At 40.1% G+C, this 13,707-nt stretch overlaps 1 protein-coding gene across 9 annotated transcripts in view; it reads right to left on the bottom strand.

Moving 5' to 3' along the window:
- Positions 1-4,252: 4,252 nt before the first annotated feature.
- LIMS1 (LIM zinc finger domain containing 1) overlaps positions 4,253-13,707 on the bottom strand; it is a 153,667-nt gene continuing 144,212 nt past the window's right edge. For 6 of the 9 annotated variants that reach the window (XM_054475301.2, XM_063648523.1, XM_054475306.2 and 3 more), the window contains exons 8-10: positions 13,464-13,512; positions 10,716-10,791; positions 10,330-10,516 (exon numbers count right to left, since the gene is read on the bottom strand). In XM_054475301.2, the coding sequence (XP_054331276.1) occupies positions 10,369-10,516; positions 10,716-10,791; positions 13,464-13,512 (273 nt within the window). In that variant the 3' untranslated portion in view covers positions 10,330-10,368. Of the gene's footprint in view, positions 7,607-10,329; positions 10,517-10,715; positions 10,792-13,463; positions 13,513-13,707 lie in introns of those variants that run through there. The other 3 variants (XM_054475304.2, XM_054475300.2, XM_054475298.2) reach the window with 1 other exon arrangement.

The following is a 13,707-nucleotide window of genomic DNA, read 5'->3' as shown; positions in this document are numbered from 1 at the left end:
AAGAATGTATCAGGAAGTTAATCCTTTGCTCACACTACACCTGGTGCATGTAATTCCATCTCTGAGTTTTCCCTTTATTATTATTATTATTTTTTGAGATGGAGTCTCACTTTATTGCCTAGGCTGGTGTGCAATGGCACAATCTTGGCTCACTGCAACCTCCGCCTCCTGAGTTCAAGCGATTCTTCTGCCTCAGCCTCCCGAGTAGCTGGGATTACAGGCGCGTACCACCACGTCTGGGTAATTTTTGTATTTTTAGTAGAGACGGGTTTTCACCATGTTGGCCAGGCTGGTGTTGAACTCCTGACCTCGTGATCTGCCCACCTCAGCCTCCCAAAGTGCTGGGAATACAGGCGTAAGCCACCGCGCGCACCCTTTTGGTTATTAATCCCTTATCAGATAGATAGTTTGCAGCTAATTTCTCCCCTTCTGTGGGTTTTCCCTTCACTTTTTTCCCTTATTGTTCAAAGCCAAGCTCAAGTCCTGCCCCTTTGGGAAAACTTCCTTGACCACTCTATTACAGAGTGTTCGCTTTTTCTATCCTTTGAGTTCCTATCACATTACTATCCCGTTCCTCTGGCATCAATCATCTATTATGTCCTATCTTTCCTTGTATTATTCCCTTTTTTGTGGTTGCAGTAGTACGGTGGGATAAAGGGCTCTTGCCTGGAGAGGCTTGGCAGGACTCTGTATGGTAGAATGGCTTTGATGAAACCCCCACCATCCAGGATCTGATTCTTAGCTGACAAGACACTGTGTTGTCAGTATCCCAAAGGCCAACCAATGTCTGACAATTAATCAATCAGCAGATATTTATTGACTGCCTCTGCCATGTCAGGTGCTGTGCTAGGCATAGGTCCATGTTAGCCACCCGTCTCCAACTTCATCTCTCGCACCAGAGCTTAACCTCAACTAAATGGGAATTCTCACCATTCTCTTATCACACCAGGCTCTTCTTACAGGTGGGTCTCTTTGCCTAAAAGGCCCACTCACCTCCCCCTCCGCCCCGCCCTCCGCCCTTTCCCCTTTCTCCCTCTGGAAAGCTGCTTCCATGTCTTTCAAACCCCACTGCAGCCATCACCACCTTTGGGAAATCTTTGCAGATGCCCTACAATCACCCAGTCTCTCTGAGCAATCTCTATCCCATTCATATATATATATATATATATTTTTTTTTTTTTTTTTTTGAGATAGTCTCGCTCTGTCACCCAGGCTGGAGTGCACTGGTGCAATTGCAGCTCACTGCAACCTCTGCCTCCTGGTTTCAAGTGACTCTCTTGCCCCAGCCTCCTGAGTAGTTGGGACTATAGGCACCCACCACCACACCCAGCTAATTTTTGTATTTTTAGTAGAGATGGGATTTCACCATGTTGGTGAGGCTGGTCTTGAACTCCTGATCTCAGGTGATCTGCCTGCCTCGGCCTCTCAAAGTGCTGGGATTACAGGCATGAGCTACCATGCCTGGCCTCCCATTCATATTTCTAACATTGATTCTTACCACATTATATGCTGATGCTTTTTCTTTTTTTTTAGAAAGGTCTCACTTTGTCGCCCAGGCTGGAGTACAGTGGTATGATCATGGCTCACTGCAGCCTCGACGTCCTGGGCTCAGGGGATTCTTCCGCCTCAGCCTCCCGAGTAGCTGGGACTACAGGTGCATGCTACCACACCTGGCTAATTTTTTGTATTTTTAGTAGAGATGGGGTTTCGTTGTGTTGCTCAGGCTGGTTTTGAACTCCTGGACTCAAGCCATCTGCCTGTCTAGGCCTTCCAAAGGGCTGGGACTACAGGTGTGAGCCACCGTGCCTGGCCTCTGATGCACTTCTTTTTTTTGTGGTCCTCAACCTTTTTGGCACCATGGACCAGTTTCATGGAAAGCAATTTTTCCACAGTTGGTGGTGGTGGAGATGGTTTCAGGATGATTCAAGCATATTACCTTTATTGTGTACTTTACTTCTATTATTACATTGTAATATATAATAATTACACAACTCACTATAAGGTAGAATCTGTGGGGGTCCTGAGCTTGTTTTCCCGCAACTAGATGGTGCCATCTGAGGGTGATGGGAGACAGAGACAGATCATCAGGCATCAGATTCTCATAAGGAGCACCCAACCTAGATCCCTCACATGCACAGTTCACAACAGGGTTTGTACCCCTATATGAATCTGATGCCCCCGATGATTTGACAGGAGGCAGATGGTGATGCAAGTGATAAGGAGAGGATGTAAATACAGAGGAAGCTTCACTTAGGGACCACTGCTCTAGTTGTTCTTTTTTTTTTTTTGAGACAGAGTTTCACTCTTGTTGCCCAGGCTGGAGTGCAATGGTGCGATCTCGGCTCTCGGCAATCTCCGCTTCCCGGGTTCAAGCGATTCTCCTGACTCAACCTCCCAAGTAGCTGGGATTACAGGCATGTGCCACCATGCCTGGCTAATTTTGTATTTTTAGTAGAAACAGGGTTTCTCCATGTTGGTCAGGCTAGTCTCGAATTCCCGACCTCAGGTGATCTGCCTGCCTCGGCCTCCCAAAGTGCTGGGATTACAGGTGTGAGCCATCACGCCTGGCCAGAATGTCACTAATTTTTATTGCAAGGGTAAATGGCTTCTGAGATCTAAAATTTTACCAGGCAGGGTGACTGGCTCATCAGAGTGAAGGCTTTACTTTTAACTCTACTAAGTTAGAATTTGTGATAATTAAGACAGGAGCTGCTTAAAAGCAGCTAAAGCTCAGCATAGCTCCATCTGTGGGGAAAATTTTGCCAAAAAATTATGAAAACAATATTGTAGCATATGCATTTGATTTAACAGAGCACGTTCAAAAAATAAAGTTACCATTTCCTATTATTATAGAATTTTGGCAAGCTGAAAACACCATCTGAAGAGTCCCCTTTCTCTACAAAAAAAAAAAAAAAAAACTCCAAACAAAAAATTTAAAAATCATTTCCGTGACATTTCGATATATTCCATCTTTTCAAAAGGCCATTTTGCACATACTTATGATCATGTATAGCATTTTAGATCCTGCTTTTACTATTATAAGTATTTCCCAAGTAGATTTAAAAAAATTTTTTTTCAGACAGGGTCTCGCTGTCACCCAGGCTGGAGTGCTGGAGTGCAGCAGTGCGATCAAAGCTCACTGCAGCCTTGACCTGGGCTCAAGCCATCCTCAGCCTCCAGAGTAGCTGGTCGCCATAGACATGTGCCACCATGCCTAACTTTTTGATTTTTTGTAGAGACGGGGTCTCACCACCACACCTGCCTAGTTTTTAATTTTTGTAGAACTGGGGTCTTGCTATGTTGCCCAGGCTTGTCTTGGAACTCCTGGGCTCAAGCAGTCCTTCTGCCGTGGCCTGGGATGCCCACTCCCTATCCTCCTTCCCTGCCTGGCCAACTTCTGTTCATCTCTCAAGATCCAGCTCCTCTAGGAAGCCTCCCCTCTCCTCCCCTCCCTGGGCTCCTGCCACTATGGTCTAGCATGCTCTGTGCTCACCCCATCCAACACTTCCCACAGGGAGATGTAATGACCTGTCTCACCTCCACAAGGAAGGAAATGGAATGCAAGACTCAGACAGAGCCCCCAGGATTCTCTACATTTAAGGTGGATGCAGAGCCAGGCGGACCAAGCCCTGGAAGAGGAATGCCCTGGTAGTGGGTGTCTTAACAACACACTGCGCACAGTGACTCAGGGCTTGCTGAATTGTTTATTAAGCTGTATATCTCCTTTCTTTTTTTTTTTTTTTTGAGATGGAGTCTTTCTTACTCTGTCACCCAGGCTGGAGTGCAATGGCACAATCTCAGCTCACTGAAACCTCTGCCTCCTGGATTCAAGTGATTCTACTGCCTCAGCCTCCCAAGTAGCTGGGAGTACAGGTGCACACCACCACGCCCTACTAATTTTTGTATCTTTAGTAGAGATGAGGTTTCACTGTGTTGGCCAGGCTGGTCTCAAACTCCTGACCTCAAGTGACCCACTGGCCTCGGCCTCCCAAAGTGCTGGGATTACAGGTGTGAGCCACTGTGCCTGGCCTGTTATCTCCTTTCTTAAGAATAAGAATAATTTAAAAAACCCAGCATTTACATTGAATAGAGGGAAGACTACACCATTGTTCTAGATGGTTCAAAATTTGGCTTATCTATAGTAACCAGGTCATTTTATTCATTTACTTGTTTCTACTATATATTCATGAATACTTCAATTTTCATATGTATTTCACATATATACCATTCAAATTAAACAATATACAACAGGTTATTGTTAACAATTATTAACATTTATTAAGCACCAAGAATATAATGTGATGGTTGCTATATGAAAACATAATTATCGATATAGTATCCCTGCCATTGAGCTTACAATCTAAAATGAAACAGAAGGCTATGAGCCTACCTAAAAACTTCCTTAACTTAGAAATGGCTACTTTGGCAAATGAGTGAGGCAAAATGACCTATTATTCAGGTGCAGTGCTAATAAAGCTTTGAGTATGATCCAAAGAATCTTTTACTTGTACCCATTTTTCCCGGTTATATCACACTTGCTAAGAAAAACAGTACTTAGAATTTTGGCATGAACAATGAATTATTTCAAATTGTCTTGTAGGACTTTAAACAAAGAGATGCTTACTGGCCTAAGTTTTCCAGCAGCCAGGGAAAGCCCTATTAAAAATATTATGAACTAGACCAAGTTTCTCTTTTAATCCACTTAAACACTTTTTATTTTTTTTTTGAGACGGAGTCTTGCTCTGTCACCCAGGCTGGAGTGCAGTGGCGCGATCTCGGCTCACTGCAAGATCCGCCTCCTGGGTTCAAGCCATTCTCCTGCCTCAGCCTCCCGAGTAGCTGGGACTACAGGTGCCCGCCACAACGCCTGGCTCATGTTTTTTTGTATTTTTAGTAGAGACGGGGTTTCACCGTGTTAGCCGGGAAAGTCTCAATCTCCTCACCTCGTGATCTGCCCCCCTCGGCCTCCCAAACTGCTGGGATTACAGGAGTGAGCCACCACACCCGGCCCAGGTACACTTTTTAAACTTCTTCCTCTTCTCCTATACCTAAGGGCTCCAATGATACTACTTATCAGGGAAGAAAGTACTGTATCTAGATAAACTACCCTTAAGTATTACAGGCTTAGCAAGTTGAATTTCTAGAAAATACTCATTCATAATTTATTTTTATTTTTTAATTTTTTTTGAGACGGAGTCTTGCTCTGTTGCCCAGGCTGGAGTGCAGTGGCGCAATCTTGGCTCACTGCAAGCTCTGCCTCCTGGGTTCCCACCATTCTCCTGCCTCAGCCTCCCGAATAGCTGGGACTACAGGCACCCGCCACCACGCCCAGCTAATTTTTTTGTAGTAGAGATGGGGTTTCGGTGTTAGCCAGGATGATCTTGATCTCCTGACCTCATGATCCACCTGCCTCGACCTCCCAAAGTGCTGGGATTACAGGTGTGAGCCACCGCGCCTGTCCACTAATTCATATTTTAAAAGAGGACTGAGCAAAGACAGCAATGGAACCTCTGGCTACAGGAGATGCCTGGCTATGCCTGATATGTAAACAAACACAAGCAGTCGAGTTCAGGCCATGCATCTTCAAAGTGACGAAGAATATATGTAAATGCTTGTTTTCCTCCTCCATATTTCTCGTGTAGAGGTATATGAGAATTTAGCCTCAAGACTCTATACTGCAAACCCTGTCCTATGTTGCCTATATTCATAGTATAATATTTAATAAATACTCCCAAGGTTGTCATTGCTGGTCACATATTAGCTGACAAAGGCACACTGAAGGGACTTTGATTCTTACTGTCAAATGCAAAGATTGTTTTAAACTACTGAACACATACAATCTTAAACTATGTGATTATTATTTTCAATCATTTATGATAATTTTAATTCTAAAAGATTACTAAAAAAAATTGGTTGTAGGGTATCTGAAAACAGAAATAGAATGTACTCTATAAAGTACATGCACAGAATTTTTAAAAATGCAGGCATACAAATATTTAATGGCAGAGTGGTAATAACCTGAGACTTTTTAAAAATGGCAAAACCATATTTCAGCAATTTTTGGAAAAAAAACAAATATTTTCCCTAAGAAGTCTCTCTTGGCAACTTTCTTTTTAAGTAACAAAGCAGCAGCAACATTTTTAAATGTTCATAAAGCTTGCTTTCCATTAACAAGTTTATTAAGGAAGAGTGGTCCTGAAACTTCAGGATAAAACTTTTGATAAAAATAGAATCATTAATTTTGACCTAAAACAGACACTAAAACACCCCTCCTTCCAATTTAAGAGTGTCATTTATACCTCCTACTTATAGTAAATAAATCCAATTAATTATAAGATTTGAAATGGAAAATCTGAAACATATCAACATCATTTTCTTCTAATAAGATAACAGAAATTAACTTCAATGGATTTCCCCAAAAAGAGGAGAATAGAGTTTCTAAAAACTTAATTACAGCTGTGGTAAATGAATCTGGGTTTACCAATCTCAGATCTCAATGCACTTAGTTTCAGTTGGTATTCTGTGAGATGGCTAGAATTTCTGATTTAAGCATGTAGTATGTATTTTTTTAAGGCAAGGCAAGTTTGAGTATGTATAAAGCATAGATATTATCATGGTTATAAAGGCAATATGACCGACATACACATTCAGTTTTCTGAAGCAATACGTTCCAAGCTACATACAATTTAATTTCATGTCCTATTCTAAGACTACATGCCTAACATTAAGCTTAGAAACAATTGCTGTAATACATTAAAAATACTTCATTTTCCAATACTGTAAAGTATATTTCCAAATATCTGGTATAAATTTTTTTGAACAAAAATTTAAAAGACATCCTACTAGCTAGCTATTACTACTGTGTTAAGTAATCATTTGAAGGAAGAATTCACAAGGAGAGCAGGTTATAAAACTAAGCATAATAATTATTGCATTTAACTAAAAAAAAATCAAGTAGTTCTGAATTACACTTGTTTTCTGTCTTAGCAATGTGCATATTCACTTTATAGCTACTAGTTTGATAAATATACTAAAGATTGTTTTGTTTTTCTTGGGTGGTTATTTTTCTTTTCTGTGTCCTTCCCCAACAGCAGTTGGAATCTTCTTTTGAATAGAAAGTAAATTAATGTTTATACTGTTTTTTCACCTGAGTCATGTAAAAGGTGACTCCTTTCATTTTAAAAAGTTATATTTAATTTTTGGGGGCCTTAATTAAAATTTAACATTTAACCACATGTTTTTTTTTTTTTTGTAAACAGTCTACATGTCAACAAATGGATAAGGGTTAACAAACGCAAATACTGACTTCATCTGTGTTTTAAACACGATTATATGAATTTTTCTTTTTTAATTAAAAAAATGACATAAAACCATTGATACAGGTCCTCTTCTCTCTCAACTGCTTTGAGATATAGCTTTAAATATGGGTAGATCAAGACAAGTAATGTTGGTAATCTCTTATCTTGCATAGAAAAGAAAAAATAAAGGAACTTATTTCCTTCCTAAGGTCTCAGCTAGTTTCTTAAGTCTTTTCTTCAGCTCCAATGGAAATTTCTCATAGCACTTCTTACAGACTGGCTTCATGTCGAACTCCACAAACTTATTCCTAAAGATAATAATTATAAAAAAAAAGAAATTAGTGGAAACATATTCAACAAAGATATATAAATGATGTGAAGTAATTGTACCGAACTAAACAAAGGCCACTAGGTTATGATATTATATTCATGTTAGTAAAAAACCATAATTCTAACCTCAATTCTTATTGTAATATATATATAAAAATTTAGTATCATTTGAAAAAAAAGTCCTTGTTCTATACATCCATCTGTGTAACATAGACTGTAGATTACATTTTATTCAGTACTAAGTAAACAGGAAATCTAATGTAAATATAATTTACTTAAATACAGTCAATCACTTTTTTTTTTTTTTTTTGGAAACAGAGCCTCGACTGTCACCCAGGCTGGAGTGCAGTGGTGATCACAGCTCGCTGCAGCCTCTAACTCCTGGACTCAAGCCATCCTTCCCACCTCAGCCTCCTGAATAGCTGGGACACAGGTGCATACTACTATGCCTGGCTAACTTAAAATTTTTTTTTTGTAGAGACAGGGTCCTGCCGTATTTCCTAGGATGGTAATCACATTTTAGAATACCTTAAAGATAAATTTATCTAAAGGAAAGAATCATATTTTTATAATGTGAATGATTTCTTTATTGGAGGCAACATGATCTTACTTAGTACTTTAAATCAGGTAGCCATGAGGTTTAATTAATTTTAAATTATAAGGGGTTATTTTGGTTATCTGACAGAAAGGTTGGAAGAAAGTTTTTAATCACTCTTACCATAAATGTAACCAGATCACCTGTGGTTGTATTGTAAGCGGTAGCTATTTGAAGAACTCAACTATTCTTTTGAAAAGCTAGAGCAATACACATTATTAATTTATTTTTAAAACGGTCCTGGAGAAGATAACTTTTCAGATAGCCTCCTGACCATCTGTAATGCATTTCCAACAGGTAACCACAGGAGCTTATTACTGTTGAAATCCAGAGTGTTTAATTTTGAATTGAGTAAATATACAACTTGGTAAAACTTGTTCATTGTCTGTGAAATTATATTCAGGTAGCATTTGTGAAATAAATCTAGTGGTATATTGCTATCTATGACAAAAATTATAAAATCTGCTGATATTTTTACTGCATTTAAACATTATATTAAACTAGACTTTGCTTCAAGATCATTTTAAAGGACAATGTTAGTAACAAAGGAAATTCCTAAACACATATTTAAAATGAAAAATCTTCTATTTTAAAACACCACACTGGGAATTATTTTACGGCTTTTCTCCCAAGGTCATCTTAGAGCAAAAGCTATTAAAACTGCCATTTTTTTGATAAAAGAAAAAAAATTATTCCTGTTTTCAGACAGACTACCTTAGCAAGCTTTCCAGTTTTAATCTTTTTTATATTATTTTTTTTTGAGACAGAGTCTCACTCTGTCGCCCAGGGTGGAATGCAGTGGCACGATCTCGGCTCACTGCAACCTCTGCCTCTCAGGTTCAAGCGATTCTCCTGTCTCAGCCTCACAAGTAGCTGGGATTACAGGCACCTGCCACCATGCCTGGCTAATTTTTTTGTATTTTTAGTAGAGACAGGGTTTCACCATGTTGCCCAGGCTGATCTCAAGTGATCTGCTGCCTTGGCATCTCAAAGTGCTGGGATCACAGGCGTGAGCCACCATGCCCAGCTTCATTGTTTTAATCTTACATTTACATTTAATTCCTCTTTATAGAAGGAAACATGTAAACTGAAACAAAATATTTTTAGAGCTCCAAACACAATGGTAACTATGAGAGAAAACTGGAACAATCATCCTAGTAATTCAAGAGAATTTCAAAGATTGAAATACTTCTCATAAAAATCAGGAATAAAAAAAGAGTTTGAAGACACTGAGGAAATGAATTCATAAACAGTAGCATATGGGTATTGTATGAATGCATATTTGAACATCACAGAAGAAGATGTCTTATGTAAATCAGATGGACTTTGCTTAGATATGAAACATGCTGAAAGATTTTTTTTTTTTGAGACAGAGTCTCACTCTGTTGCCCAAGCTGGAGTGCAGTGGCAGTCATGGCTCACTGCAGCAGCCTCAGCCTCCTGAGTAGCTGGGACTATAGGTATGGGCCACCACGCCTGGCTAATTTGTTTATTTTTTTTTGACGGATGGGGTCTAGGCATGTTGTCCAGGCTGGTCTCAAAATCCTGGGCTCAGGCAATCCTTCCGCTCTGGCTTCCTAAAGTTCTGGGATTATAGGCGTGAGCCACCATGCCTGGCCATGTTGAAATAATTTAATACATAACTTAGAATATATGCATTTTAAAAAATATCAAACAACACTTATAATTTATCAATTAAATGATGTGGCAAGGAAACCAAAAATCAGGATTTTAAAAGCTACAGTTAATCAGACAAAAATCCTTTAAAACGTTTTCCAGGGTCTATTAAGAGATTAGAATTCTTCCCTTTAAATCCATTTTTAAAAAAATGAAAGAAATGTATACCATATGGTGTTTAAAAAATGAGGTGAGTGAGTGAGCCTACAGAGTAAGTGAAGTACATGACTACAAAATTGTATTAAGTATGGGGTGTATTCATTTAATTTTTGTAATTTTAGCAGTTATGCAAAAGGACCAATTCTACATAGGACAAATATTTGTATTTCAATCTCTGATGACTACAAATACATGCCCAAAAGTTGCAGGGGGGGAAGAAAGCAAAAGACAGAAACAGAATAAAAACGTATTCCAAAGGACTAACCAAAGGAGAAAGTAGTAAAAATGATGACACAGGGATAGAAAAGTTTACAAACAGACTGGCTTTTTCTTTTTCTGCTTGTCCTTATCCTTTGCTTCTCTCTCCCGTTTGGCAAGTCGCCTCTTAAATTCTTCTGGCATTTTCTCATAACAGTGTTTGCAGACTGGCTTTAGGTCAATTTCAACAAACTTATCCCTTTGAGTAGGACAAAGAAGGAATAGAAGAAAGAACAGGGAACAATTAAAGGAAGAACCTTTACTTTCAGAAGGCCTGAACAGAAAGAGGAAATAAGAAATCAAATAATTCTCTTTTTCTAAATTCTAGGATTTTTTTTTAAGTGTCCCCCCAAAGTTTTCAGTCTTAGGATTCACACTGGACAAAACCATAGACTTACTTGAGTGTTAATTTAGTGTTGCAGGTAGAACAGGCAAAGCAGTTCACACACCAGGCCTTATTAAGAGCAGAGACCACTGGAGAAAGAGGAAAGAGATCTGGTCACATGGAAATACATCAGTATGGGGAGCAGGGCAGCTTAGAATTTCAACTCTAAAACAGAACTACGACTGTGTCTGTGGCACTTGGTGGAGGTTCTCAAGAACCTTTTTTTTTTTTTTTTTTAAATGAGACAGGGTCTTGCTCTGTAGCCCAGGCTGGAGTACACTGGCACAATCTTGGCTCACTGTAGCCCCAACCTCCCAGGCTCAAGTGATCCTCCCACCTCAGCCTCCTGAGTAGCTGGGACTACAGGTACACGCCACTACACCTGGCTAATTTTTTTTTTTTTTTTTTTTTTGAGACGGAGTCTCGCTCTGTTGCCAGGCTGGAGTGCAGTGGCGCAATCATGGCTCACTGCAACCTCTGCCTCCTGGGTTCAAGTGATTCTCCTGCCTCATTTTCCCGAGTAGCTGAGACTACAGGCACGTGCCACCATGCCCAGCTAATTTTTGTATTTTTAGTAGAGACGGGATTTCACCATGTTGGCCAAGATGGTCTCGATCTCTTGATCTTGTGATCCGCCCGTCTTGGCCTCCCAAAGTGCTGGGATTACAGGCGTGAGCCACTGCGCCCGGCCTATACCTGGCTAATTTTTGTATTTTTTGTAGAGACACGGTCTTGCCATGTTTCCCAGGCCTGTCTTGAACTCCTGGGCTCAAGCAATCTGCCTGCCTCGGTCTCCCAAAATGCTGAGATTATAGGCATGAACCACCATGCCCAGCCAAGAACCTCTTTCTTGACAGCTTCTTCTCTTTTGTTTTTCAGACAGGGTCTCGCTCTGTTGTCCAGGCTGTATTGCAGTGGTGTGATCACAGCTCAAACTCCTGGGCTCAAGCAATCTTCTCATCTCGTTCTCCTGTGTAGCTGGGACCATAGGTGTGTGCTACCATATCTGGCTAATTTTTTATTTTTATTTTGTAGAGATGGAGGTCTTGCTATGTTGCCCAGGCTGGTATCGAACTCCTGGCCTCAAGAAATTCTCCTGTCTCGGCCTCCTTAAGTGCTGGGATTACAGGTGTAAGCCACCACACCCGGCCCTCAACCTTTATGTATACAGTTGTTGCTCAATATGTGCAGGATACTGTTTCTAGGATGCTGTGAGGATACCAAAATCTCAGACGTTCAAGTCCCTGATATAAAATGCATATAACCTATGTACATTGTCTTGTATACATTTATTTATTTATTTTTGAGACGAAGTTTTGCTCTTGTTGCCCAGGCTGGAGTGCAATGGTGTGATCTTGGCTCACAGCAACCTCTGCCTCCCAGGTTCAAGTGATTCTCCTGCCTCAGCCTCCCGAGTAGCTGGGATTATAGGCATGCACCACCACACCCAGCTAGTTTTTTGTATTTTTAGTAGAGATGGGGTTTCACCATGTTGGCCAGACTGGTCTTGAACTCTTGACCTCAGTTGATCTGCCCGCCTCGGCCTCCCAAAGTATTGGGATTACAGGCGTGAGCCACTGCGCCTGGTCCTGTCTCGTATACTTTAGATAATCTCTAGGTTAATTATAATGCCTAGTACAATGTAAATGATATGTAAATAGTCATTATACTGTACTATTTGTATTGTTATTTTGTTATTTTTCTCTAAATATTTTTGATCCATAGTTGGTTGAATCCACGGATGTTTGGATCCAGCTCCTGGATACGGAGGGCTGACTTTAATCTTCCCCTGTCCTTAAGTATCCTGTGAAGTTATAAATGATGTGTGCCATGTCTTACACCAGCAACTGTGCCCCCTTGGCCTGGGCACATGTGGCAACTGTCCATGCATCATGTTGTTTAGGTGAGCTTGCTGTTTCTGTCCCTACTGCTGTTGGCCCAACAAGGAAATATGAACTAGGTAAATAATTTTCAAAAATCCAGACATTAACTTATTTGCCCCTGTAGGAGTCTTTTTTCCAGAGCTGATGATAACAAGACAGCTTCCTTTGAAGCTTCTTTCACCAGGCATCTATTTCACAGAGGAGGGAGGTAAGTTTTATTTTCAATGGCACTAAAGATTGTTTTCCTGGATTGTTTTCACAAACTGCACATGAACAGTGTTCCAAAAGTATTTCCTGAATTAGGTGATGTCTGCAGGGAGCCATGAATCATGCTGAAAACAGGATTGTTCAAAACTTTGCCAGGAAGTCTCTGGCAGAATTGTGTTAGCGACTCTTAGCAAACACAGCTGCTTCCTTTCTGTTCCAATCAATCAGCCCAGCCTAATTACCACAGTACAAGGGTGGTAAGTCCTAGATATGCTTGCTGATAACTGCCAGCTTTTAGCATGTGCAGGTTAAAGTGCCTCTTCCTAACTACGATAGCAGATTAAACTGTTCCTAATAAACGTTGTTCTAGAGCTTCCTGAAACTGGACACAGAAACAGGTCTTAGGGTCCACCAGGGACTGTTCTCATGATTGCTGGCATACAACACTGCAGCAGTGGCCGAAAGTAGTGTCATAAATTAGTAACAAATCCAACTCTTTGATATTATCATCTTACTGCTACAGATTACTTGGAAAATACGCCAAAGACAGAGAAAAAGTAACTGATAATGATCACATTCCAAACCATAGCAATCACCAACCTGAATTTCCACATTACCCAAGTGTTTTTGTGTCAAAGTGGTACCAATCTAAAACTCACACAGATACTTACCATCACCTTCTATAACACGATTGCAGTGGAAACAAACATCACCAAATAGCTGAAAATAAAAAAAGGTGGTCAAAGTTCAAGATGTGTTAGAATTTTTAGAACACTGAACATTTCAAAATAGCTGGCTATCTAAATTGAAGGTTTATCACTACTAGAGAAAATCAGTAAAAGTTCTTTGACAAGTTTTTACTTCTTACAATGAAAGTAATTCACTCTCATCAATTAAAAGAAAAACCTTCCGGAT

The sequence above is a fragment of the Pongo pygmaeus genome, chromosome 12, assembly GCF_028885625.2.
Source record: "Pongo pygmaeus isolate AG05252 chromosome 12, NHGRI_mPonPyg2-v2.0_pri, whole genome shotgun sequence".
Classification (NCBI taxonomy): Eukaryota; Metazoa; Chordata; class Mammalia; order Primates; family Hominidae; genus Pongo; species Pongo pygmaeus.
Note: the sequence above shows the minus strand (reverse complement) of the source record. Positions and strands in the feature narration are given on the sequence as shown.